We start from the raw sequence: 27,576 nt of genomic DNA, 5'->3' as shown, positions 1-27,576 counted from the left end.
TAAATAAAGTCAAGATATAAGTACGATATAAGACAAGAGCAGACTTGTTGCTTTCGGTTACTTCAGTCAGTAGAACTGAGAGAAAAGTGTTTATTTGAAATATGAATTTGTCTATATTTTACAAATACAAAAGCATTCGCTGCAAGGGTTTTTAATTCCTCTCCCAGAGCCTTGCAAAGTATAATGTATTTCCGTGATGCAAAGCTGAATTTTCAGCATCGTTGCTCCAGTACTTCAGCATCACGCGATCTTTCGGAAATCATGCTGATTTGCTGCATTTAATATTATTATTAACGATCAAATGGTTGCGCTGCTTAATATTATTGCATTTATAGTGTTCCAAACGTCTTAACTGATACCTTTGATCACTTAAATCTGTCTTTGCTGAATTAAAGTATTAATTTCTTAAGGCACATAACAAGGTGGCAAGAAAAACATGATAAAAGATGCCAGCATTCAATAAATGATTGCATTTATGAGTATTAGCCAAGTTGTAGGCTGTTTAATGTTCCTAAGCAATTAAAATGATAAAAGAGGCGAAGTTGGCACAAGAAATCAAAACTTAACCCATTTACTTCCTTAATGCATGTAATCAAAAAGACATTATTTAAAATGAAACCGTTTGTGTTTTTTAATATCATAACTTGATGAGCACCAGAGAAACTTATTCAACTTTTTACACATCCTGACGGATAAAGTTGTTGTTTTTTACTTGTTGAATATGTGTCAGATTATATAAATCAATCGACATGAGCGTGTTGCCTTTTTTTAAATCGAGAATTGAACCAATATCAGCTATTTTATCAATCTGGTGACAGTTTTCGCAAAAGCTTCCAAAACGGCTTGAAAAGACCCATTTGACTGTTAAATCCGGTGTGTTTAAAAGAAGCAACGAATCCCAGCGCTAGCCGCTGTAGGTATCAGATCTGACTGAGCTCCTTTAGCCTGTAATTGCTCAACTTACATTTCAAACACTGGGCTCAACGAGGCATCCAGTTGAATCAGTTATGGAGCAGCTTCCTGATGAGACAGAGACAGTGAAGCTCAATTCTACAGTCAGCTCACTAATGACCTTCAACAAGGTTAGCACCGGCACTGTCCTCTGCGTTCACCCTCCGCGAGCGCTACGTCTAATGATGCATGCATGACTGACAAACCCCATGTGGTTCTGCAGGTTGTAATTCACATCATGTGTTGATGAAGAGGTGCACCTACTCCACTAATGATGTCTTGTTAAATGTTGATGGAACCGAGACTTTTTCCATTTTGCAGTTGTCACAAGTCTGCCATCTGGATGAATCGCAGAGAAATATCTCCCGGCTTCCTATCGAGCGAGGCCAAAACAGTGCGCACGGAGTGTCCGGCGCGAAATGGCAGTTGTTCTTCAGGGATCAATGCGTTGACCAGGAGGGCCTCCCTCCCCTGGAGACTGTCATTTCTTCTAGGAATTCACAGAAGTGGAAGATGAAAGCCTCGTGTCATCGGCTCACCCAAAAACACCCGGCCGTAAGAGTCTCAGCCAATGCCACATCAAGGCCAAGGCCGGAGAGAGAGACGGGGCCGCCATCTTAGCAGGCTCTGCTTCGTAACTGCGTCGATTTATACCGATCAGATGTGACAGCGCTCCAGGTTGACTTTTTTTTTTTGTTAATTGTAGCCGTTTTTTTGTCTCTGTCCTTGCCTTGACATTTATTATCAGCTAAATCAAGAAATCAAAACGTTTCTGGCAATTTTCCACCAGTTAAAGTATTGCATTTACGAGAGGCTGCACTAAAGTCTGCTGTTAGTTACAAAAGTTTGAGTTTTTCGTATTTTTAATGTTGTTTTACCAAGCAGTTTCGTGAACTTTTTCTGTTATCCGTCAAAAAATGTGGTCGAATGGCTCGAAGAGAGGAATTTGTGAAGTCAGCCTAAAAGTTGCAACATTTTAAAGAAAGATTATGAAGGCAATTAAAATTTTTGAATGAATTTTTAAAATTCAGCATCTAAGAAAAAATACATACTTTATACTACTATATACATTTTTATTTCATTTATTTTACTGCGTATGCATCATCCGCTTAAATGCAAGAAGTTTAAACTTTGCAGATTAAATTGCTCGAAAAATTTACATTTGTAGATTTTTGTGCATTTTTTGTAATTAGATATTTTATCCCATGTGCCCACTTTGAAATTTTTTAATGCATGGCTGTTTTTAGAGCGAGAAAAGACAAAAATAAGATTGCAGGGAGAAATTAGTCACAGACAAGAAATACTTTAATTAAATATTATGTAAAATGAACAACTTTGTACAATAAAATGTAGAAATGTGGCCATAAAACAACTCAAATAAAACCATACATGAGCCAGAAAAAAAGGCATTTGTTCTTACAGAACTCGTGTTTAGTGAAATCTTCCGAGTATGGGTACTTAATTAGACTAAAAGACAAAACCAGATTGCAGAAATGATGAAATCCACAAATGCACTTCATGTAACCTTGAGTTTTTTCTTACTTTCAGGGTGACCTTACCGGCTCCTCCACTTGGCCCGAGCTTTGTTGAGCCATCACAAAGCAAATACATCGTACATTCATCATTTCTTTCCTTCTACAGCTGCCTTTGCTTCCTGCAGCTAAAGGAAACTTGTGTGCCGATTGCCAAGAGGAAACATCCGCTTTTGGATCGAAACAGAAAGAGTAGCACACTGCTGAACATTACAACATTTACAAAGCCCGAAGTGCAAAGAAAAAGAGCTCAAAATGAAAGCGTCGGATAGGGAAGAAAAAAAAAAATCACTGCGTCTCATTTGCGGATTTTGGCACGACTCGGAAAATCAATATCATCGAGAGAGAAAAGTGTAAGAAGGTGATATGATTCGACTACGCTACGGTGTCATGAGTTACTTACAAAATGACATTTACAATATAGAACATCTTCATCTTTGTTGTCCATATATGATACAAAAACTAACTTTTCATTTGTTCTCATTCCCTTTGAATGCTGTTTTACTTGAGGGAATAGGGTAAAATTAATGTTAAAAAAGACAAACTGACAAAATAGTCCAAAAAGATGAGGGGTCACAATAATTATTTTTTATTTTAGTAAAAAATGTTTGTGCTTTTTACACCATTGATCTGAATGGAATAATGAGATTCACTGTGGTGTACGTTTGTCATTAAAACAGCAGAAAGGTTCCTCTCAGGAGATTCACTGGAAAGCCTTTGACAGAGCTTTTTTTCTGACATATTTTAATAAACATTAGTAACTGATGTATATTTCCATTGCAGATATTTTTTCTTTCCTTTTTTTGTTTTTTTTTTTTCCTTCTTGATCCCTGTAAACATGGTTCAGTTATGTGGCAAAGTCATGGTGGCAGGTAAAAATGACTTTTTACATTCTACAAAAACAAAATTTACAACCACAATTGGATTTTTCCCCCCCTGGGGCGGCTTGACATGCACTTTATCTACTAATATTATTACAGCCAGGTGACACAAACAATTTATTTGACTATACAACAAACAGTTTTCTTTCAAAAAAAGTACTTTTTTAGATAACTTAAAAATTAATATAAAAATAAACAATGGATTTGACTGCTCCTCGAAATAGCAAATAAACAAACGAACAAACAAAAATGGACGGAAGGTCTGATGGCATAAAAAAAGTCTGAATTACAAATGAAATGCGCAGACGATACAATCTATCGGTACAAAACATCGAATGTAGGCGATGATTCTTGGCTAAACCTTCATCGTAATTTCGACCGTGGAAAACAATACACGTGAGATCAAAGAAAACGATGGAAAGCAATATACAAAATTTCAAAGATAAATACAATATTTATAATCGATATGTTACAAAAAATTCCCTTAGTGACCGCAAGTGTTTGTGTGAAAGTGTTGCAATGTATAAGACAATTTTACTCCTAACTGTAGGAATAAAACTCTGTACTAAATATTTAAGTGAATCTGGAAAATTCAAGACAAGTGTATAAATATTTAGCTACAACTTTGGCAAAATCACAAAAGTCTACAATTGTATAACCACATACAAAACACATTAGGGAGTAAGGAGCTAGAGGTATAAGGACAACTTTCTGGTACAAGAAACAGACTTCACAGTAGCCTAAGAATGCAATAGTATACAGTGCTAGCAAAAAGTTGAAAAACATTGCAGATCACACTCGCTTTACAGGAAGCTTTAGCAGTGGAAATATTTTCTTTTTTTTCTTTTTTTGTCTTTTTTAACCAACAGACAGTAGCGCTTCGTCTCTGTTAGTGTGCTTGTTGAAGGCAAGAGAAGAATTTTTGCGATATCAAAGTTACAACTTCTACCTACAATAAGTTACAAAGATCATTTCCGCCGAACGAACTGAGCGATAAGACCCCCTCTGCCGGTTCCTCGCACCGTTCGCTCTTCCTTGCCTTTCTTTTTGATTTATAAATCATATATCTTATATTATTTCCAGTTTATTGGCTCTGTATATATTGGCCCCCTTTTTATTACCACAATCAAAAAAAAAAAAAAAAAAAAAAAAGCAAAACGATAAACAAAAAAATAATAATAAAAAAGGAAAATGAATTCACATTATGAGGATGTGCAGCGGCAGCACATCGGTGAAAGAGAAACATTCTTACACATTTTTTTGTTTTATCAGTGTTTTCATCAAATGGCATATCAACAATGTTTCTTCCCACACATAGCAAGAACTAGACATAGCCAAGATTAAACCAGAAATGTTTATACAAAATAGGTACGTTTTGTTCCTTTTTTTTTTTTTTCCTTCGAGATCGTGAAAATAAGAGATTCAGTCAATAAAATGAAATTGTTCATGACGGAGTCGCTTGCATGTCAATTTCGAATAAACTCTTTGAAACAAAGTGTCTTTTTCCTCTGAATAACAGAATTAGCTGCTGATTAACTTCATGACGAATGACGACTTCGAGGAGGATCCTCCGCATAACGTACTACGCTTCATCCCGGTGAGGAGACGGCTGCTTTACAAGGGAAGGGAGTGCAATTTACATGGGTGGGACCACCAGTCCGGACATAGCTGCAAGAGAAAGAGAAACAATTTTAGCACGGGAGGTCCCAAGACGCCGCGCGGAAGACAAAAAAGAACACAGCAGTAAGTATGTCACTAGCATTTCACAAAATACTCGACTCGAAAGGCGCTGGGGATGTTTGTAAAATGGAGGCTGTTGCTGTCGGGGGCCGACGCGGGGGAGGGTTGGGAGTGATTGAGTGAAATGTGCTTCACCGACAAGACGTGCTGGAAGGACTTCACTTCTTGAAAGAGGAGCTTTCTGACATTTTGAGGAGAAAGCATCCTGGCTCCCACATGTGTGATATTTCTCTTAGCGTTTTGTTAATGGCAAACAGTGGGCCAGACTCCCAGGAGAGGGTCCCTGCTGACAGCCGAGAAACAACACGGTCACTTCTGCTAACGTCACGTAGACCCGCGGTCTCCCCTCCTCAGTCAGCAACCAGACACCCCTCGGCTTTGCCCAAATTGAAATCTTCGCCTCGCTCCCTCCTGCCATTACCGGAGCCGAGTGGATGCTGGAAAACCATTTGCATTCTTCTGTCAGCCTGTATTTCTCCTTCCCCCCTACCCAGTCTCTACTTATCGTGACATCTAAAGAAGGCCCGGACTGGGTCATCGTACGCCCACCTCTCGGCCCGCCCGAACGTGGAGATTGATGCACTCGCTCATTTCCGCAATTAGGTGTCTAGTGAAGTGCCAGGGGAGGGCAAACGCTCTTTTGCCGCTTTCAACTTATTTGTACAGTCATGCTTGGAGTGCTTTTAAGTTTGCCAAGGCATCTGATGTTGTGGCATTCCTCATTAATTTCTGCAAACCACATATTAATAAGTAGATGCATGTAGCGGCATGAACTTTAATTTCTCAGTTCATTAGGTCTAACATTATTAATCTCGCTTGCACACGCTATGGCTAAAACATGTTTTCAAAGCAAACAACTGGGCCTTGACGGAGAGCAAATACGAGTGCACTAAACAGCCAGAGTAAGTCTTTAATTTGCCGAACGATGCCGCCCTGCCGAGAATACGGTGAGCTCCTTCCCTCTCGCTCTTTCTTTTTATAATCACATTCAACCTGGGTTATAATCACTTCTTCTGCTGTTAAGTTCCTCTCCGGCGATGTTATCCGACGTCGGATGAGCGAGCACGGCGAGGCGTTAACATTTCTGCCCTTTCGGATCCGTCGTTTGCAAAACCCTTGTAGGAAACATGAATTTTTAACTGGAGGACGAGGCGGCCAATGTAAAAAAGAATATGGAGACGTGTGTCAAGCTTGGTACAAATGCAAAAGAGCCGGTGAATCATGGAGTGGCAGCGTTGATTTCTCTCGCGCGAGACGTTACTGAATTACAGTGCTCCCAGCCACTCGAGTACGAAACCTCACGAGACACTTAACTTTGCTCAATCATTAATGAAAGATAAATAAATCAATAAACACACCCACACATGCACATGCATTCTACATGCCCGCATGCATAATGCGTTCTTGCACTTATCCGACCACTCATCCGTCCATCCATCCGCCCATCCACGCGCAAATGCATAATTGATGCGGGCGGGCGGCCGTGTTCGTTATGCGGCGGCCGGGATAGCGGATGGGTGGCGTCTGGGTACCAGAGTGCAATAATGCGACCCAACAGGTGAGGCAACTGCGGGGCGTTCTAAAAGCAGGGAGTCGGCTCTCACCTTGAAGTCCATTGCCATTTGCACTGGTGCAAGAAGGAGGTGGAGATGCTTGGGGCCTGACAACTGGAGCAAAGGCGCTTTTTTGTTTCACTGCAGAGATGACATTGGCAGGTGAGAATGAGAAAATGCCGTGTGTACTGCTACAGTTTGAAGAGAGGCTGACCGAAGAGGCTGCCATGGTAGGGCTCGACGGAACTACTGCAACAAAGCAGACATAGTCACCACTCAGAGAGAGTTCACTTCTTACAGACGAAGAGTCAGAGAGCCGGGCCTCGCCTCTTTTTCAAATCATATTCATGGAATGAAAACAAATCAGGGAGAAATGGTCATGAGGATATGGGGGGAAATTTGGGTTGCGGGACTTTTTTGGGGGGACCAAAACAAAACGAGCAAATCATCAGGTAAATGGAGTTGGAATGGGATATGAGATGTCCTGCCTTGGCCACTTTCTGGATAATAGGCGTTCTTATCGACTCTGACTAGGTAATTTTGCCGAAAACATTTGTTTTTTTTTTTTTTGTTTGTTTTTGTTTTCTAAGAGAGATTTTGGGTGCTGTTTTGGTGGCCTGCTTTATAATTGCAATTGCTTTTGCTTTTCAATCGGCTGCTTTAAATGGTCGGATTCGCTAAATGTCTCGGTTGTTCAGCCTCCAGAGTCACCCCTCCTTTTATCCAGTAGCACACATTCCCAAAAGATAACAAAACAAACCAACAAACAACCAACAGAACAACAACAGAGGAGTGTCAAAAGGAAAGGGAAGCACAGGTGGGGGACAGAGAGAGCGGGGGGCTCGTCATTACCTTGATACTTACTGCCGTAGGGAGAGTTTGCTGAGGAGCCATTCAAGAAACCCGGTGAGCTGGGCACACCTAGGTTGGGCATTCCTGCGTTGCCGTAGCCATTCATGCTGTTGCTGACGGTGTTGTAGTTGGACTGCTGTGGGGTGCTGCTGGGCACGTAACCGCGAGGTGACACGCTGCTAGTATTGCGACTGTAGCCCACTGTGGACGGAAAGACATCTGTCAAAATTTGCCACTGTGTTCAAAATATATATAATTCTTGAGGCAAGTGCCATCACCCGTTTCGAATGTTTAGACTAAGTATTAGCACATAAGCATTTACATAAATTAAACAAGCCTCTGAAAACAGTTCCTACACTTCCAGCCAATTCATAGTAATTGCACAGTAATGCATTCTACTTGGATTTTTATGAGTAAGACCCAATGTGTTAACACAGCTGTGCGTTAAATTCACCTCCATGTATGTAAGGAGGATATTCAGCGTCCTAGCGTGTATTCCAGTGTGATTTTTCCCTGTCCTGACCTGAGTGGAGGCAACAATGGAACAGGTGTAAACCTATTATCAGTACACTGGCTAAATGCAGTGTGTGAGATAGCGCTGCGTGTTCTGGCAGGCTGGCAGCGGAGAGATGGGGACAGGGTCAGGCACCTCCTGGGATCTATGCTATACACAGCCAGGAAAGATAAAGCTGCAGCCGGCCTGTGCCATGATTCATGCTGCTAGCAGCTCGCTAATGTTCGCTAATCGTTGCAAGCATTTTTCTAGAAACGTGTATAACTCATTTTGATATTCGCAGATCAACCGCTAAAGTGTTTAGTGGGTTCTCTTGCCTGACTATGCTGGTTGGAGGGGCTTTGCTGGTTATCTCTCAGACTTACAAGCTTTCTTTTTGGCCAGCAAACCAACTTAGTCTGGTTTAAGCTTTTAACCATGGGGTTCATTGTAATCTTCATGCTAATCTTTATGCAATGTACCTTGTGAGGTCTCTGAGACATTGACAGCGAGCTGACCACCGAAAGAGTTGACTCCCATCATTCCGCCATGAGAAGCTGTGTTGGCTAGGGATGGGATCTGGTTGTGGTTACGTGGGACGCTGTACAGAGCCTCTGCAATATCTGCGGCCCTCTTCAGGATGATCTCCTACCACACAGAAATAAAGAAAGGAGTGTTATCAGTTTGTTCTTATAAGAACCTGAGGCCAGAGATCTAAACTCAGTAGGTAGGCGTCATTTCTCAAACAGTCATGTGCAAACGTTAAAAAAAAACAAAAAATACAGAGATTAAAAAAAATATATATATATATATATATATATAACTACTTTTTGTATACATACTATATATATATATATATATATAAAAATTACATTTTACTACACACGCAGATACATATACAAATATAAATATGGATTTTCTGTCTGTAGGTAAACATAAATGACAGGACGTTTGCATTTGTTGGATTCCAGTGTCTTCACCTCTGTGCTACTCTGCTGGGGGAAAATAATGTAATGGATCATTTCTTCTGAATATGTATTAGACCTCTCAAGCATAGCTGGACCGCTCAGTAGAATATATTCCAGAAGTGCACCTTTTAGGGCCAAGTTCAAGGTTATCCTCCCATTTAAATAAGCCTGTATATAGCTGTACGCATGTGTTTTGAGTGATTAACTCGTCACTTTGCACCAAGAGCCGTAGCCTGGAATTAAATTGCGAAAAAGCAAAAGAGGAAAAGAAAAAAAAAACAAGCTTTCACCCTGCTACAGTACAAAGGCCCCCAGCTAGCTTTGAAACATACAGGAATGTAGCAAAAGGAGACGAATGCTGATTTAATTACATCCACCAAGCAAAGGAAGAGAAAAGGTGCATCATTAGCATGAGTTTGTACCTGGTTGTTGTGTGGCATCCCGTACAGCGCTTCCACAAGGTCAGCGGCTCTCTTTAGCAACACCTCCTGCAATATACACCCAGAATGCAACATAATCAGTCATAAAGACATATAAACACCATCAGCCAGTACATTGCACATGAACAAAAAGCGTGCATGTGGGTCTGGGTAAATTAAAAGCTCTTTATCTCTGGTTGGGAAAAAATACACAAGCTGACGAGCGGAAATAAAACGTTTTTAATTATATATTATCAAATGCATTCTTTTATTTCTTAGTCACATTTCATTTGACTTAGTTAGACTAGTGAAGTGGTGTGTAACTTAAGCTAAATGAGTCAACATAAGGACTTGCGTTTCAACGACGTGGCCTTGTGGGTATTAAACAAACAAACACTTGCACGCCGCACCGAGTCAAACACAGACGCTGCGTTCGCCTGCTAATTCCACACACTTTAGCTCAGAAGAACAATGAGTCATTTTCCATATCTTAATTAAACTGGCAGAGTCCTCAAAGACAACATCTCACCCCTAATTCATGCCCCAAATTTGCAGAAGAGTTCAATGCCCATTCCTCTTTCTTCAGGACAATAAAGTGAATTAGCTCGGGTTAATCTAGTTCTTTCATAATGACATTAGGAAATTTTTCAATTAACCCTCTTTCTCTGGCTGTTGTAAAGGACTTCATAAACGACTTCCTCTCCAGAGCGGGCTGAGAGGCTGTGCCCTGGGACACGGACGCCGGGAACTCTCGCTTATCCCCGTCTGCAAGCTTTCCCCCGACTTATAACACAACAAGGATTAACCTGCCGCTTATTTTCCGTTCAAAAATCACACCTAAGCTGCCAAGGAGGGGCGTGCGGCTGGGTCTCCAAAGCATTTTGCACAGGTTCCTGCTTGCTTTCCTCTTCCAATAGCTACTTTTTGGGGGAATTTACATTATATTGTTTGTCGCATTTTAGTACTTGCTGACTTGCTTTTTATTGATTTGCGGGTCGCGTTTGAGTGTAACCACATTCACGCCGTTGTCCTTGCGGGTGCGAAGCGTGGAGCGCCTTCATCATGGCTCGATGGCTATTTCATTCCCATGCACAAGCGCCATGTTGGATCCATATTTATCAAGATTAATCACAGGCCTGTGCTCTTTATAGAGACGCACTCCAAACCTGAGCCTAACCGTATGACTGCTTCTTCAAATGGGCATTTACCTCTGAAATTGGGGGCTGCGTTTCATGTTGCATGCTCCTAGTTTGCATACAAATAAAGAATTACACTTGTCATTCAGCAGGTAGTGTCAATGAAAGGCCCAGCTGTCGTAGTACGGCTCTCGGCTCTCTCTAAGCAAGATTAAGTGTTTTTCTGAGCCGCTAATAATTACTCATCATCTCAGTCATCATATCACAAGACGTCTTACATGCCTCCCAATTTCACCCGCCGATTAACGCAATTAACGTCGCTGAAACCTCGCCCCGGCCGACACCTACTTGAACTTCTCGTCCATATGTCGGCCGAGAGGAGGAGGAGATGTAAGGATAGTTTTAAGAAAACGACGCATACCCTCAACGCTAATCTGTCATTTGCCATGAGGTACGTTTCCTAATGAACCGGATTTAGCAGCGCGCTGAAGTGGGAGCCTATGCGTGTCGAACACGTCGGCCAATCGGCGGAGGAGGCTGTGAATGAGTTTGTTTTGTTCCAGCATGCCCCTCTCATCCTCGCGGCCTCACGCTGAGAATATGATTAGCGGTGAGCGGTGTTCGAAAAGCATTTCCATGTAAATTTCAGAGCGGCGGCGTTAAGTGTAATTGACTCCCCTTCTTTTTTCGCGTCGACGCAAGATTCCAGGTTAGAACGGGAACTATTTAAGCCTGAAACGATCCCAGGGCTTGTTTCGTGACAAATGCGAGGGCTTATTATTACAAGAGCTCATTGTTCCGCCGGTGGACGAGAATCGTTTAAATGGAAAACTTGTTATTATCACTCTTGACTATCATGAGTAGTATATATCACCACTGTTAAAGAAGCCAAGTGAGGTGAGGGGCTGGAGGTGCTAATGTCATTATAAAAGTGTAAAGCAATTATTCTGTTAGTTCTTGCCTGAGGTGATGAATACATTGAGAAGTGCGGGGCCGATACGTGTAGCTACCTCGCGAAAGCCGAGAGAGAGAAGATGAATTTTAATGCATGGGTAATTGCTCAACATGAATGCATTTCTAATAATTTTTCTTGGATATTAGATTGAAAGGGAAGCGGAATAGATTGGTGTTTGCGAGCTGAAACAGGACGCAAAGAGGCTAATGGAACTGATGAATGTGAGAATACGGCCGACAGGTTACCACTATATGATTTGCAATAAAGATTATTTGATGGCACGTAGGCGAATGTATGAAGCCTGATCAGATTTTCATTCCAGTGTTTGTCTCAGCCTTATATCGAGACAAATGGATGACACTGATTTCAAACAAGGACTTAAAAGAAAGAGGATTGGAAGGTCCCTTTAGCAATCTCCTGCCTCATCACATGAGTGACTTCACATATTGCTTTTTACTCTCTCTCGTCGTCTTCGTATATAAACGCGTTCATTGGACGCCCCTCCCCTTGGATTGAGCCGCAAATTTTGATTTGATCTAAAATTAGGGAGGTAAACTGCATTTCAAGTGCTACTCGTACTATGAATATGTTAGGGATTTCTAAAGTATTGGTACTGTGAAAAAGTAAAATAATATTTGTGTTTTTATTAATGTTAATATTAATCAGTTGCACATCCAAAGCAATACGTGCACACCGTATTGGCTTTCTGTCCGGCTACAGTCCCCCATCAGACCTTGTGCATTGTAGATCCCTGAAAAGAGGGAAAGAAAAGGAAAAGGAAAAAAAAAACAATCCAGGAATCGATATCAGGGGCGTATTATCAACTCTACAGCGGAGTCGAGCGGGCGAGCATGAGTGTGACGGCTTTACCTTATTGCTAACACACTGTGTACATCCCTCCCCCCGAACCCTCTTATTACGGCGGTCTGTCTCCCGCCCGTAACATCTAATGCAGCCGCTCCTCCCAGACGCTCTGCCTCTTATTGAGAATATGTGTAAGGGTCAATTGCTGCTTTGCGTGGAGCTGGCTGTGACCCTCGAACGCGATAGAGGTGCAGACGGCTGCGGTAACTATGATGAATCACTTGGCACTTTCATTTACATGCTGCTGAACTCACATTTGGGTCCATTAGAAGCCAAAATCAAATATTTATGTTGTTTATTGGAACTGCTCTGGTGTGATGGCCCTGCGCTGAAGGTTTACCTGAATTTGAGATGAGTGAAATTGCATGCACTTGAGTAAAGAAAAAAGCCATTTCCATTTCTTTTTTGTTATTGATGCTGTTGTGTTTTTCTTTTTTAAATACAGTATACAAATAATAATTGTAAAAGTATTTGAAACAATTGACGTGTAAACCAGATACACATAAGAAAAAATGCCATATCAGTCACTTTTTTGGTATTCTTTTGATATAAATTATATAAATAAATTGCATGATCATCAGAGGGAAAAAAAATGTTTAGATTGCATGCAATTGTATTTTTTATATTTTTATATAAAGTATACAAGTAAGAATAATTTTAGAAAAATGCTCAAGCAGAATGGCTTGATTTTTTTATATATATATATATATATAATGGATAGTTTAAACCATTTGCTGGAATGATATTTCCTGTCCAGATATTGGCCTCCGCAGAGACAGAGAGCCAAGTGTAATTGAAACACATCATGTGGCGCAGGGCAAAGTCTTATGGGTTCTTAGTTTGGTGCATGTCCACGGGATGCTAGAGCTGAAACAACGCCATTCCAAAGCTGTTCAGTGGAAGTTAATGATAGCGGCCGTTCCCATGCTGTGCTTTAATAGATATTTGTATGATATCTGTTATTAGGCCTCCGTGGTGGTCAGCCCTCGCCGAGCACCCACGAACAGGGTACAAAATAATCTCTTAACATATTATTAAGAAAAGCCCTCGGCGCCGTGCCGCTCTCAGATGGGAAATTAGCACGTTTTCTATTAGCCGGGCACAAGTCATAGATCCTATCAAAGCTAAATGAGCAAAAAAAAAGGAGGGACGAATCAAAGAATAGGAAATAGAAAAGGTCCGACAGGCATGCTTTGTCTTTCATGTCACACATCAAAACAACAGAACTGTGATACGTGTCGACCACATGGGAACTGCAGACAAACTGCATGGTTTGTGGAATTTAAGTGGAGGGAAAAAAATAAATAAATGAAGCTAAAAAGCCCAGAGAGAGGGCTTGCCCATATTAACGTGTGCAAAACTCATTTATTAACCTGCTAAGACAAGGACTTTTAACAGAAAGCTCTGTAAACAAAAGATTAAACTGGATCTAGCTTTGGAAAATGAAAGGAAAACAAGACCAAAATAATCACACATCTGAAAAAGGCCTCCGCTTAGATTACAATCGCCACTGCCTACTGGGGTGGAAAAATACTTAATTGAACCATTTCGACGTGCCGAAAGTTTGCGTGATTCCGGCCGAATCCAAACACGCCGGATTGCATAGTGATGACTTGCCAAAAGCGATTGCATGCGCTTGCTCATCTAGCCAGTGAATTGTTTCCCGTTTTGACATTTCTATGATAAATAGCTCTTTCACACACACACACACACAGAATCACTAACCTTGGGCAACCTCTCCGGATCACCTGGATGTCTGGGAATGACCTTCTGCAGTCTCTGGAAGCCGTAGTCAATAGTTGGTTCGTTCAAAGCTAAACCGCAAAAACAAGAAAACGCCATCCGTTAGCATCCAGCGCAGGCAAAACAAATGAACATATTTGTGTTTTCATCATAAATGTTATTACGTCCGCTCTTGAGAACGTATGCACCCATCATGCATTTTATTCTAGATAGGTCTGAGCATTTGAATAAAAGGTAATAACGTGCTGCGCAATACTCCTTCAGAGCCACATCTATCACCTCTCCTATTTGGAAGAACGAGGCCTATAATTGATCAGATAAATTTGAAGGAGTTACCGGATACATTATGAATGAAACAGACATGCTCATACAAACTCTCTCTCTCACACACACACACACGCTCAATTGCGACTGTCAACCCTGTGAAGTCTGCATCAGTCCTGCTTCCTGAAGCACCCGCTGGATTTATGGGCAACGGGCGATGATGACATATGTCTGGCTATTGCACTCCTTCAGATTTATCCCTCTTTCTCGCACTCTCTCCGCCATCGTGTGCTAAAGCAAAGCAGGCAGGAGGAACACTTCATCTTATGGAGCTTTAATAATCTGTGAATGGTTGACTACAAACTGATGTAGGGCGCTATCATTTCACAGCTGTGCCGGGGCTGGCCTCATGAAATTGCTGGCCACAAATAGTAATTAATCTTTTCTTTCACACTCACACATGCCGCACACACATATGTTCCCTCCCTCTCAAATTGGAATTTTGAGTATGAAGTGCTCCGGTTATAAATCAGACAGAGCTGCTCCGTATACAAGTGCATGAATCATAATCTCAACTTCCTGCTACCGCATGCATTGTGTTTAACAAGCTTTAGAAGAGCGCATGGAGGTCTATTACGGTCACACTAGACTTTAAGCATGGGAAATTATTTTCAACAAATATCAAACGTGTCACCTTTTTTTTGTTGTTGCATAAAAATATTTTTAAACGAGCAGTGAGCAGCATTTGCCCATGCAAAAACCATGCATACAGCTGGATTTATTTGATTTGATTTTTTCAAAAATGCATATTATAGATCTTATTGTATCAGTGCGTGTTTGTTCGTTTTTGTTAAATAATAAAAATATAAAATAATAAGATATATGACCAAATGTATCCTCATTCATAACATAAAATGAACATAATTTCTGTCACTAACATCAACGAACAGAAATGCACAAATAATACTGACAGATTTCAAACAGGTTTCCTGAACGCTAATTGGCCAGACATACAGCTAGCCCCGCCCCCAAGCGCATACCATTGGTTGAGTATGATGTATGTATGATGGCTGTAAAATAAAACGAACATAGAAGATGATACAGAAGGAAGAAAAGATCACAAAAGCAAGCAGAACATCAGCATAAAAATATTATCAGACGTGAATGTAGATGTCGTTGTCAGTGATGAAGCCGTATGAATCAATGCGCTTTTCCTTTAAAGAGATCAAATCTGTCTGTTCCCCTTAGTCAGCGCGTAGTTCGCTGCTGAACTCTGATGGAAACGGGGAGAAACGCGAGAAAGAACCAAAGCCGAGAATGAGAGATGACAGCTTGAGAGGAGAAGATGAGCATATTAGACAGGAACTTCCTGGAAATAATTGGGTGACTTTATGATGAAGTGCTACAATTACATCTAAGTGTAGTAGGGGGCGGCAATCCAATCAATCTGATCTGATCAATATCAAGACGGCGCTTGTGTTTTGGCGCACACGTATGCGTGTCATCGCGTGACAGCGGTGATGCTATTTGACATGCCATCTTGCATGGCTGAAGACAAAGTAGCGTGCAGGAATCCGAAGTAAGATGTCGGCTTGTTAATAAAGCATTGATCGGGCGTATTGATTTTACATGACATGGCTTTCACAAGGATGTAGCTCTCTCAAGCACACCTTCACCTCCCCCTTCCCTTCTCCTCTCGTCTGTCGTTCCTAGACGGACACCCTCCACCTCTCAGAGATGTAAATGTTTGTATTACAGCACTTCATTATGCTCGAATTTGCCCATATGAGGGCATTCATCATTTCAGCCGCCTGGAACTACACAAATGGATCACGCACTTTGACACTAGCCCTTCAGGATGTGCGTTTGCCCTGGGACACGTAATAAAAGCACCCGGTCACATTAAATATGGCCCAAAAGCGGGCAGATTTACGGCCGTTGTGATGGCACTTTCACACAGCGCAGCCCCGAGCAGCAACACGTTGTTCTGTGCTCTGACATTGAGGCTTTGCTGATGAAGGAATGTGTGCGGTTTGATAAATGTATCGGAACAGTGGGCGCTAAACGCTCTTCAGTTATTGATCTGATGCTAATGCAGTAAAAGAGGTCAGTGAGACCTTCATTAGCGCAAGACAGTCCCTCACCTCTGAGATCCTCCACCTCAAACACACCAGGAATTATTAACTACAGCCGGGTGGAAAACACACTGATTTACTATGGTAACCGCAATTTCTCGTACCAAACACCGCAGCATAACTGCAACGGCATTGATTTTAGCCACGGTATTTGTCGTAAAACAATTATGTAGCAATCATGGTTTCTAGCTAAATACTACAACATATCCATAATAAAACTATTTGAATGGCAATACATAAACAGACAGATAAAAAGATCTAGCAAAGATACACTAAACTCGATGCAAGCACATTAGTTATAAAAAGATTCTGAAATAATTATATGATAAAAATGGTCAAATAACATAGAATAATACATATTAATATACCATAACATAACTCAAACAATATTAGCCATTAAATTAGTAATAAAAATAAAGAAATAAATACATGAATGGATCAATTTTAAATTAAAAAGTAATCACATTTTTAGCAAAATACCGTAAAAATAACTGTTAGAATAATAAATAAATAAGTCAGAAAAAAATGCCTCTAGTATAGCCATAGTCTCTACCAAATTATCATGGCTAAAATAGAAATGTTTAATGTTAGTTTAATGATAAACGAAATTATAAATTAATTGAATAATTAATTAAAAGGACTTTTTTATTCCCTGTAGCAACAACATCTAAATTTGGCATGTTTTTTTAGATGGTTACCTACTAAAATAAGTAATGAAAATGTTCTGATCTCTATATATGGCTCAATGTTTTTTTCCACCCATTTTAACAATCTGATCAAAAGCCTGGTCATTTTGTGTGAAGTAATAAACATAATATATAAATCTAGGTATCTGTATGGTGCACTTAAGTATCATAGCAAACGTCGCTAATAACTCTAGTAACCGAGATATTTTTGCGGAAACTATGGTTACCATGCTAAAAAAAATTATAAGGGGGGTACTGTTGCGATTCCGCACACATAAAATTGATAAAAATGACAGAAGTGAATGGAAGGAGAAACAGATGTGGTTTTGGTGTGTGTGTGGGGGGGGGTATTAGTGCTACCGGGCCAGCTGGGAAATATGGAGAACAGATTGAGCAATAACAGTTTAAATCCAGACAGACTCCTGCAAGCATCTCGCTTCTCCTTCACTCTCACGTCGTACTATAAAACTCTTTCTCGTTCACAACCTACACATACACGACCTCTTTATCTCTACATCTTCCAGCCCAGGCCTGAGGCTAAGCCCCTCCCACTGGCCTTTGAGCCGGCCCCCCAGCCCCGGGCTCGGCCAATCAATAGCACTTTCCTGTTTTAGAGCTGGGTAATTATGAGGTGGGGAGAGTAGGTGACCTTTCACCTGTTCCGCATTACTTTGCTGATATTAAGATAAATTGCCCGATTTTGGGTAAACATATGCTGCAATTCAGGCTGTCAGCGCCGGTTTGCTCAGGGATAATTTGTATTGATCTCTCCGTTTCTTCCCAATTCTGCTTACTGACCTCACGGATAATGAGAGAGAGAGAGAGTGTAAGTGCTGGATATGGCCGTAGTCACCGCTGCTTTTCACCGCACGCGAGTATCTGGAAGCCTGGCGTATGTCAGTGGCGGAGTGTTTTGCTTACGTCTTCATTTGTCATCCATTTTCTGTTTGTTTGTTCTATCCATCCGGAATGGAAAGAGGGGGGCCGAACGCCATTTAGCACTCAAGCATAACTGAGCACGTTAAATCAAATCAAGCTCACGTCTCGTACGGGACCGTTATGAATTATGGAGCCGCTCGTATAAAAGGGAAATGCGCTTGCTAATGAGCTAGCATGCTTTTCGGGCCGCCTCGCCTTCGCAGAACGTGAATGAACAGAAGGGTTTGCGTTTGATGGATGACAAATCTAAAGCTCCTTGGGCTGGTCATCATGTTTAGTTGTTTTTTTCACCCCTCATTTGTAAAAGAGAATGTTAAGCACAATCTGCCAGGGACTTAACGTAAAACAGCCTCTGATTTTACGTCCAGAGAGAGTCTGTGTGTGTCTGCATGTCGCCTGCTCATGTGTGTGTGTGTGTGTGTGCGTATGCGTGTCTCCATATATTTCAAGATTGAGTGTTTTGACCTTGTTCTCGCAGACTGTATATATTGTCATTCTTCAAAGCTGACACGCTAGAGTGCGGCAGATACTAAACTGTGACACGTTTTTATTTAGCAATAAGAGAAGCATCCCGTACTAACGTCGCTGGGAAGTGACACAATCGCAATCAATCACAATAAAATGCAGCCGGGGCGATTCGCAAAGTTACGAGATGGCGAAAACTTACTAAATATTCCACGTAAAAAAACTGCAAATTCGGGATTCAAATATAGTGGAATATACTTAAAAATATGCTCAAAGTAGCCAATAAATTAAATGAATTATGTTTAATAGATATTTTACACTAAAGTACTTGAGAAACATGGCAGAGAACAGACAAAAAGTTTTTAGATAAGTAAACCTAAAACATTCAGAAGGCTTTAGTGTTGCATTCTGGGTAATGAAGTGTTATGAGTACGGTCCATAAAATGAAAGTATCTATCTATCTGTCTATCTGTCTATCTATCTGTCTGTGTATCTATCTATCTATCTATCTATCTATCTATCTATCTATCTATCTATCTATCTATCGGTCTTGAAAGACAAAAAAAGTTATTTGAATTTCCACCCATTGTAACAGATCCCTGCATTCATTTCTGTTTAAATTCCTTTCATTTGGTTAAAAAAAAAATCTGTGCTTGCATTCCAGACGTCCATTACATCCCGTGATGATGATAAGTGTGTATCTTTGGCTCTGATAATGAATGGCTTTCTGGCTGTTGCTCTCTATTACTTTGTCTAATTATCCTTAACTGCTGCGAGCTTATCTCCGCCCCACCTCCACCATCAAGAACCACTTTTCCACTTTTTTTTTTTCTTCTACAAACACAAATCAGAAAGGGGAAACACAAGAGATTTTTTAAAACAGAGAGGGGTCTAGAATAGTGCTGCCCATCTCTGGATTGTCAAAAAGTTTCTTAAGGGAACAGAGAGAGCCTGACTGTTGTCAACACGCGCTGTGAAAACAAAAACATAGAAAGGAAATGTCTTTTAACACGGTTTGCCCATTGTTCCACAGCTGAGCGACAGAGACATGCAAGAAACAGAAAAAAAATGAAAGAGGAAGGCATCAAAGGCCAAAGAGAGTTTTGAGTTTAATGCGGCATAATAAAAACAGGAAAACATTCATTTGTTCCAGCACAGCTGCTGGATTTCGCTCTAAATGAGGTCAATTTCCATTGCAATTATGATCATCTTCCTGCAACTGCCCGACCAAGAGATGTAGTTATAATTCAGTTAGTTTTCTTTAGTGAAAACAGACCACCTTCATAATTAGAATGTCTTTGAACAGACCTGAAATATAATCTAAGAGAAGGACTAAGGCATTTTTTGCTCTTAATAAGAGAGAGATGTACTAGCAACAGCCTTCAAGACCCCTAGATGTGTTTCACATGAGAAACTTTTCTCTTTTCTCTTATTTATATCTATGTGTGTGTGTGTGTGTGTCTATATATATATATATAAGTACTAATACTAAATGACTAAATAAAATGTGGCCATGTGGTTTCTTCTTTACTGGGTGGCACAGGTGCCATGCTAATACTGGCATAACAAAAAGGTTGAAATGAAAGCGATTTCAAGAATTATAGTGGAAAATAGCGAAGGATGGACAGCTTAAAAGGAAAAAATTAGCTGATGGCTGACTAGTTTTGTACTATTACAGTGCTTTGAATTTCAAGCCTGATTTGAGGGGTAAAAAAAAAGCAAAGTGAGGAAGAGGAGGGGGGGGAAATACGGTTTTCGGAGAACAGAGCGAGCCGGAGCTCTTCGACGTGGCGCTAACTTCTTCATTTTATTGCCAGCTGTCTCCGAGGAAGCTATTTCATCTCCAAGAAATTCAGATACTCCGGAAATTAAAATTTCAAAGATCTGCGGCGTGAAAAAAAAAGAGAGTGTGGGAGAAAAAAAATCAATGGAGGCAGATCAATGCTCATAGAAATTTCATGAACTTTGAACCGATACAGGCATGATGATGAGAAAGAGAGAGAGGGGGCCGCTCGAGCCACCGATAAAGTGTCGACAGGACAAGAGAAGCCCACTCTCGCGATCTAGGCCGTTCATATTTTATTTCCCTGACAGAAATTACATTTCAAGTCTATTTCTGTAACAAGGAAGGTTAAAAAAGACCCCCACCCCTTCCATTTCTCTTTTCCTCCTCCTTTTGTCAGCATTCTCCATCCATGTGACTCACCTCCGGCGGATCTGACTCAAACGCAGCGCTTTAACGGCTCGCCGATATCAAATCGAATTGGGTTCCGCCTTCGCCGATAGCAGACGCAAATTAATATTGTAAAATGAAGATCGATAAATGGATGGAGAGGAGGAGGGGGTCGATGGGCGCTAAATTATTGCTGCATTTCATCCTCATTCGAGATGAGTTGTGTTTTCCTTTGCCGGTCAATACTTTGCGGCTTCTCTCATTAATCTATAAATAAATTTGGCGATGAATGTGGCGCACGGGTTAGGCCCGGGTCAGAGGGCTGCAAACGGGAAGATGTTTGGGAACGAGAGAGCGCCCCATCCATCAGAACGAGTCCTGGCCACTGGAGCGTGACTAATTTCTCTGACTTAGTGAGGACAAACCTATTTAAAGCTGCCAGAGGTAAAAAAAATGGACCGAGCCAAAATAGCAACCAGCAGGGCCAATTATACCCAAATCACCCCAGTGCAAGTCTCTTTAAGGAGAGAGGGTTCATTCGACCCTTCCAGCACATGCAGAGGTTGACTGAATCTTTTTTGGACCGCTGCTTATTATAGAGTTGTAGCTTGTCACAATATTGCGTTAAAATATCACCACAATCCCCACTGGTGTGACATTGCTCACAATAATGGCGCGCTCCTCTCTGAAGTAATAATATTTCTCAAAGAACTGTCTGAGAAGAAAAATTCTCATCTGCTGAGAAGGACTCAGTTCTTGGTTCTAGTTATTAGTGAGCAGTACCCAGTACACTCGTATCATTAGACACGAGGGCAATATTGAGTAGCCATCTGTTTTTGCCCATTACTTTTCTACATGGCCATTTCAGTTAAGAGTACAAAACATAAATTTATTTAAATAAATCAAAATAATATAGATAGATAGATAAGGTATATAGTTTAAAAAAAAATATCATTTTAAATAAAATAAAAAAATATATATGATTATTGAGTGTGAATTTTGATCCAAAATTCAGTTACAATTTAGGAATCCTTTCTTTCGCTTCATAATTGTTGTCTTTTCTAACTATATTTAATGCATCCATCCATCTTTAAACTTTAAAGCTTTAAACCATTCAAAAAGGTTTTTCCAAGTCAACACTGTTATTTCTAATCATGACAAACCTTTTTTTTCCATGATATAATTTCTTAAAATTTTCAAATTCTATCCAAATTTAGTAACTGAATTCGATAAAGAAAAAATTCAATTCACTGCCGAGTGGCACGCAATACTGCTGCTAAATGTAAACGTAACACACAATTCCTCGGTGGTGAAAATGGATGGATCTTCTCTATTAAGTGTGGAGTGCAGCGTATTGTACTGAATGTAGTGAACATGATGGAGACGGAGAGGAAAACAACTCCTGGAATGCATTCAAACACCTCTGTTTACATTTCCTCCCTGCTACTGATTACTTCTGGTACTGCGTGTGTGTGTGTGTGTGTGTTTGCGTATGTGTGTGCGTCTGCGGTCCTATCAGATACAGCTCGTGCTCAGCGAGGCCAAAGGCAGTGGGTGGGGACGAGTGTCTGATGGACAGATAGCCCAGTGCAAACGGCTGGCTGATAATTCGCTGATATGCCATTTCATGTGCCACCGTTTAGATCTGTTTACCATCTTTCCTGTTTCCATCCGACCCCTCCCCATCTGCTTACACAGACCCCACTAGAAGATCGTCCTCTTCGAGCGGTAATGGACTTCCTGGAGAAACGGACGAGTCTTTTGAAGTACGATGGCGGAAGGGAGGTGAAAGGGAAAAATCCGCTCTTTACAATTTTAAACACTTGCGTCAGGGGTTAATTGCCTCTAAATGTCAGTAATTAGTCTAATGAAGACCTGCGTTTGGTTCCATGCTGGTGTGCATGCGTGCCAGGATCTAGACGGGCATCTTTACTGCGGCAGCGGGCCGAGTGAGTGAAGGGGCGAGATGACCCCTTTGTCCTTTCGTGCTATGATAAATGGCCGTCTCCTCCTCTGTGCGTTTTGTCAGTTTCGGCGCAGTTGAGTCGATACCTTCACCTTGACAAGGAAACTTTGTGATTTATCAGGGCCGCCGGCCAATCAACAGGCCGGGAGCTCGGAGCCCTTGGAGAGCCCGAGAGCACACTGTGGTCAAAGTCTCGGGGAGCCGAATGGGGCGACGTTGTCACCGGCGTGATAGACAAATGAGTCTCGTTAGAAGTGGCCAAAAAAGCGAGGAGGGGTCTTGAGACCGGGAGAGGAAAAAGGCAAGTAACAGAAAGCCCAAAAAAAAGCTCGTACTAATAACAGAAACGGTCCAGAGCGGTCACGGTGGGTTAAAAGACGGAGCACCCTGTCACGCCGCAGGTTTGGAAATTAGCAAATAATGTTCCCGAGCCCTGATAAATGTCTGACGGGCCTCCCTCGCAAATCATTTTTTAACATTTTGATGCATGTCTACAATCCCATCGGAGGAAAGGAAAAGTTTACTGGCCCTCGAATGCGCCGTGACAAATGAAGGCCGGTAAGTGTACGATTTCTGTATGAAGTATAGTTCATTTTTGCCAATTCTGGTAAATGGGTGTCACTGATTAGGACAAATAGTCTGGAAGGGTGATAGCTCCTGCCGTACGTCTCTATTCTGCTCTCTCTTTCTCTCCCTGGCCTCCAGTGGAGCGTTAAGGCCGTGGTCACCAGTGACCATGCCTAAATAGAAAGCAATAGCTTTGATGCAATTAGAGTCCGACGTTGAGCTTTATTTATGGCTGGTGTCATTGTTCGGAATCGTTTGTAAAAGCGCTCAGGAGGCCTGCCTCCGTTAAAGCATCTATTAGAGCCAGAGCGCTCACATACATATATATCTTAATTTATATCTCTCCCTTTCCCCTTGTTAGGAGCTAAAAGGAGTTCATTGCTGCCTCCAAATTTGGGTCATAGAGACAGACGGAAAGTATTTCCATGTATACTCTGTCATTCCAATTTTGTTGATAGGTACCAGCTTATATTTAAGGTACTTTTGTGAGTCTCCCGAAAAAGGCTCTCCGAAAAAAAAAAGGCAATTCTGACAGCACCTTAAGGCACAATTCGAAATCATTTTGTATTTTCTATTAAAAAAAGATATGAAAATAATATGTATTTTTTATTTTATGGTCCTACTATATATAAGTACACAACAAAATGTAAATAAAGTGTTTTAATAACTATGTTTAATATCTAAAAAACTGTTATGTTTTATTTTTATTTACAATATTATTTATTATTAGTATTATTATAAAATAAAAATAATAAATTATAAATTATATTAATAATTATTCAAAATAATAATAATAATAATAATAAATAAAAATATATCCTGGTCCAATTTTCTGTTCAATAGAATATACATCAACATAAGAAAAAAACTGCACTCATCAAGCCATTTCATGAGGAATTTAAAGTGAACATCTGGATGGGCTTTTTAAAATAGCCAGATCAGCTAAAGAGAGCATTTGCGAGTTGAGAGCTATTGGCAAAGGGACAAACACAGCCGTCCTGCTTTGATTTTTTTTTTTTCCTTTTTTTATGGACCCTTCTGACAAGCTGTTCCATGCCAGACCTGATCAATGGATAACCAATACAGGTATCAGATGGCGCAGCGGTGGCCTTGTGTTAACAAAAGACACGAGCGTACAAACATACAAGGTTAAAGCTGAAAAAAATAACAGTACACACAGTTCTTTGAAGGATACAAAGGGATGCAGACTCAATAAACCACTGCAGCCTTTCCTTTTAAATGAAGACGGTAAGAGCCCGGAGCCGTAAATAGCCCTAACACACACACATGCGGTAGATCTGAGTGTTAATGGACGGCTATTGAATAACACATTGTTTTAGGCCCAGTTTTGGCAGCTCATAAACTACCGAGACCCTCTTGCGTGTTTGCATAACCTTACGGGATGCCGACATCCCATCACAGGCCCTCTTTAATGTCCCCAGGTCTTGGTGGATCTCTGCGGCGTGTTTAATTTCACTGCTGTTTAGCTGTGTCAGAGCGAGAGGCGTTGGAGAGTACCGGAGGACATTAGGAGCCGCTTTCAGAGTCTGAGCAGAGTAATTTGTTTAAAGAGCATTGACCTCTGAGACAGGCGGCTTGTGTTGGCCGTGATGGAGGAGAATTATCGACTCTTAAAGTAGCACGGCACTCTGACAGGCGATTGCTGCCACATCTGAGCGAACACGAAGGACCTTTTACAACACCTTCAGCACTGACACCATCGCAGGGAATGAAGCTTTCTTGGAGAATCTCACAAAAAGCCATCACAAACATAAGCACATTTTCCTCATCAATAATGCTATATATATTATATTTATAATATAATAATTATATTGTTTGTATTCATGATGATTAAAACAAAGCAATGCATTATATTAATTTTACTGCAATGTGTAATTGTTGTAAAAAAATAAAAAAAAATCATACATAAAAAAACCCCTTAAAATATGATCAAATATTTTGTGCATCATGGTTTTAGTAATGCTAAATAGAAATTTAAATAAACCTTTTAAATATACTATTTAAATACGCAATTTAAGTCACTGTAAATGGTGAAATCACGTCACTCAACAGATGGTTGCTGTCAGCAAGTAATGATAAAGCCCGTATTTGAATGTACTACGCCCCTGCATAAGGAGGCCACAGCACTGTATTTAATTGGCTGTGATTTATCAGATGAGAGCGAGGGTGTGTTTGACTCAGAAACAAGAGGGTGGTCAGCATGAAATGTTGTAACGCCCAACAAAAACAGTGTTTGTGCCTTTTTTTCTTTAATGACTTTGTAAAATATCCAGCCTTTACACAATTTAGCAAATATCCACAAATAAAGAGAGAGAGAGAGAGAGAAAGCTGTAACTAGTAAAGGCTTTTAGCATTTCCAGTTCAAAGCATCTGTTTATGAACTAATTACAGGCATAAACTCGAGCAATTTGTTCCAATCGATAGCACTTACAAGTGTTTAAGAACTGAAGATTGGAGAGGAGAAAAAAATATAGAATGAAGAAAATAAAGAAAATAATCGTAGTTACAACAACTGTTTTTGATATAGTCAAATATTTAAGGGCATTCATTAATAAATATGCTTTGAAGGGGAACGTAATTGACTTGAAATGTCAACCAGTATGATTAAGCCTCATAACAGCATGGACTGAATCCAGTCTAGCTTGTGTGTATGTGTGTGTGTGTTCCGATTTGCCTGTCATTTGTGACCTCAGAGAGGGAGGTGAGGCATTATGGGGATTGGAGTTCAGAAGATGAGAGGGACGGGGCGTGTAGTCTGTGACTTCCCTCCTTTAATTCGAGGGGATAATTAACTAAGTCCTCAAAATCTCAGCCAGTAATTATATCTCCTCACTGATGAGCAGGAACAAGGATCAGTGAGGGAAAACAAACAACAAACATCTCATCCAAACATCCAAGACAGGGGAAGGTGGGGGTGACAGATGATGGTTTGTCTTCTATAATGTCCTCCAATAAACTTTGAGTAGGCAATATAATTATACAGTATAAATGTCTGTATATACACACTATTTTCATAGCACTTAATGCACAAATTATTAACAGATTGGTAGAACGACAGAATAGATGGAATGATAAAACAATAGAGATAGATGGTCTTTTTTTAGAAGCTTGTCTGTTTAAAAAAACATGTTTAGTCATTGATTGACGAGGCAGCAAAGCAGCTGTTTTGATTTTGGACACAGCCCAAGTTTTACTATGATTGGAAACTATGGTTACCACAGTCAGTTTTTGTTAGGGCTGATGACGCACAGGTTCGTCAAAACATTGTAATGTGTGCTGAATTTGACACAGACTCCCTATTTTGTGCTTATTAGCATTAGCACATGTTTGGTCCCTGAGTCTCTGTGGCTTTAACGATGGCAGACATTAATGTCTGAGCAGGTCTGGTATTAGCCGGCCCCGTGTTCTCGGGTTTCATTATCGCAGGGGCTCGTTGGCCTCTGCCCTGCCCCTGCTGAGAGGGTTAAATGTGGGAGGGAGAATCGGCCCGCAGCCTCTGTGGGGCTGAGATGGGGAACAGCTGCCTGGGGGGACCGGGGCCCCTTCCTCACCTCCCTCTCTCTCTCTCTTTCTCTGTGTCATTTTCTCTCTCTCTCTCTCTCTCTCTCTCTCTCAGCCTTGACATTCCTGAGTGTGAGAGTAATTCCTGATGATTATCTCATTGTCCTACTCAATTTGAGATCAGACACACTGCTTCCAGGTCAAACACGGTGTGACCGTGTAACCTCCAGTATCAGCTGTACCGAGGGAGAGATTACTCTCATCTAAGACCACGTAAAAACACAGTCGGCCCAAAATCCACACAAAGCGCAACCTTGTGAGCTGGTCACACACTAGGTACGCACACATGAGTAACCTGGGCGACAAGAAACACTAGTGTTTTTGTGCAAAGTAGAGGACAGGGTGCGGGAGAAAGGGGTCGGAGATGTGTTGTCAGGGTTTGAGATTAACTGGAGTTGGCAGCTGCCCCCAATTCCATTGCCCTGCCTTAGATGGAGGAGATATTGGGTTACAGAGGCATGCATCCCACACCGGATGGGGTTCAGCACTTAAGGATGGAGCCAAAGATGTGAAAGAACCAACTGAAGCTCACCTGTATACACAAACCGGCCCGGTGCACCTTTGCAGAACTGCTTGGACTTGTAGGACAAGGTGACCTCTACGACGCCTGGGATGTGTCTTGGAGGGGTCTGCACTCGGATGGCATGGGGCGTAATAAGCTATAAGAGAAAATGGGTAAAATTGGTTAGGACCGCACAAACTGCACCAATTG

General features: G+C 41.0%; 1 protein-coding gene across 15 annotated transcripts in view; it reads right to left on the bottom strand.

Moving 5' to 3' along the window:
- Positions 1-2,238: 2,238 nt before the first annotated feature.
- The window catches only part of ebf3a (EBF transcription factor 3a), a 92,722-nt gene continuing 67,384 nt past the window's right edge, over positions 2,239-27,576 (bottom strand). For 4 of the 15 annotated variants that reach the window (XM_043254051.1, XM_043254052.1, XM_043254055.1 and 1 more), the window contains exons 10-16: positions 27,397-27,523; positions 14,070-14,158; positions 9,393-9,458; positions 8,485-8,650; positions 7,510-7,710; positions 6,709-6,906; positions 2,239-5,032 (exon numbers count right to left, since the gene is read on the bottom strand). In XM_043254051.1, coding sequence (XP_043109986.1) covers positions 5,001-5,032; positions 6,709-6,906; positions 7,510-7,710; positions 8,485-8,650; positions 9,393-9,458; positions 14,070-14,158; positions 27,397-27,523 — 879 coding nt within the window. In that variant the 3' untranslated portion in view covers positions 2,239-5,000. The remainder of the gene's footprint in view (positions 5,033-6,708; positions 6,907-7,509; positions 7,711-8,484; positions 8,651-9,392; positions 9,459-14,069; positions 14,159-27,396; positions 27,524-27,576) is intronic. The other 11 variants (XM_043254064.1, XM_043254059.1, XM_043254060.1 and 8 more) reach the window with 5 other exon arrangements.

This window comes from Puntigrus tetrazona, chromosome 12 (assembly GCF_018831695.1).
Source record: "Puntigrus tetrazona isolate hp1 chromosome 12, ASM1883169v1, whole genome shotgun sequence".
Classification (NCBI taxonomy): Eukaryota; Metazoa; Chordata; class Actinopteri; order Cypriniformes; family Cyprinidae; genus Puntigrus; species Puntigrus tetrazona.
Note: the sequence above shows the minus strand (reverse complement) of the source record. Positions and strands in the feature narration are given on the sequence as shown.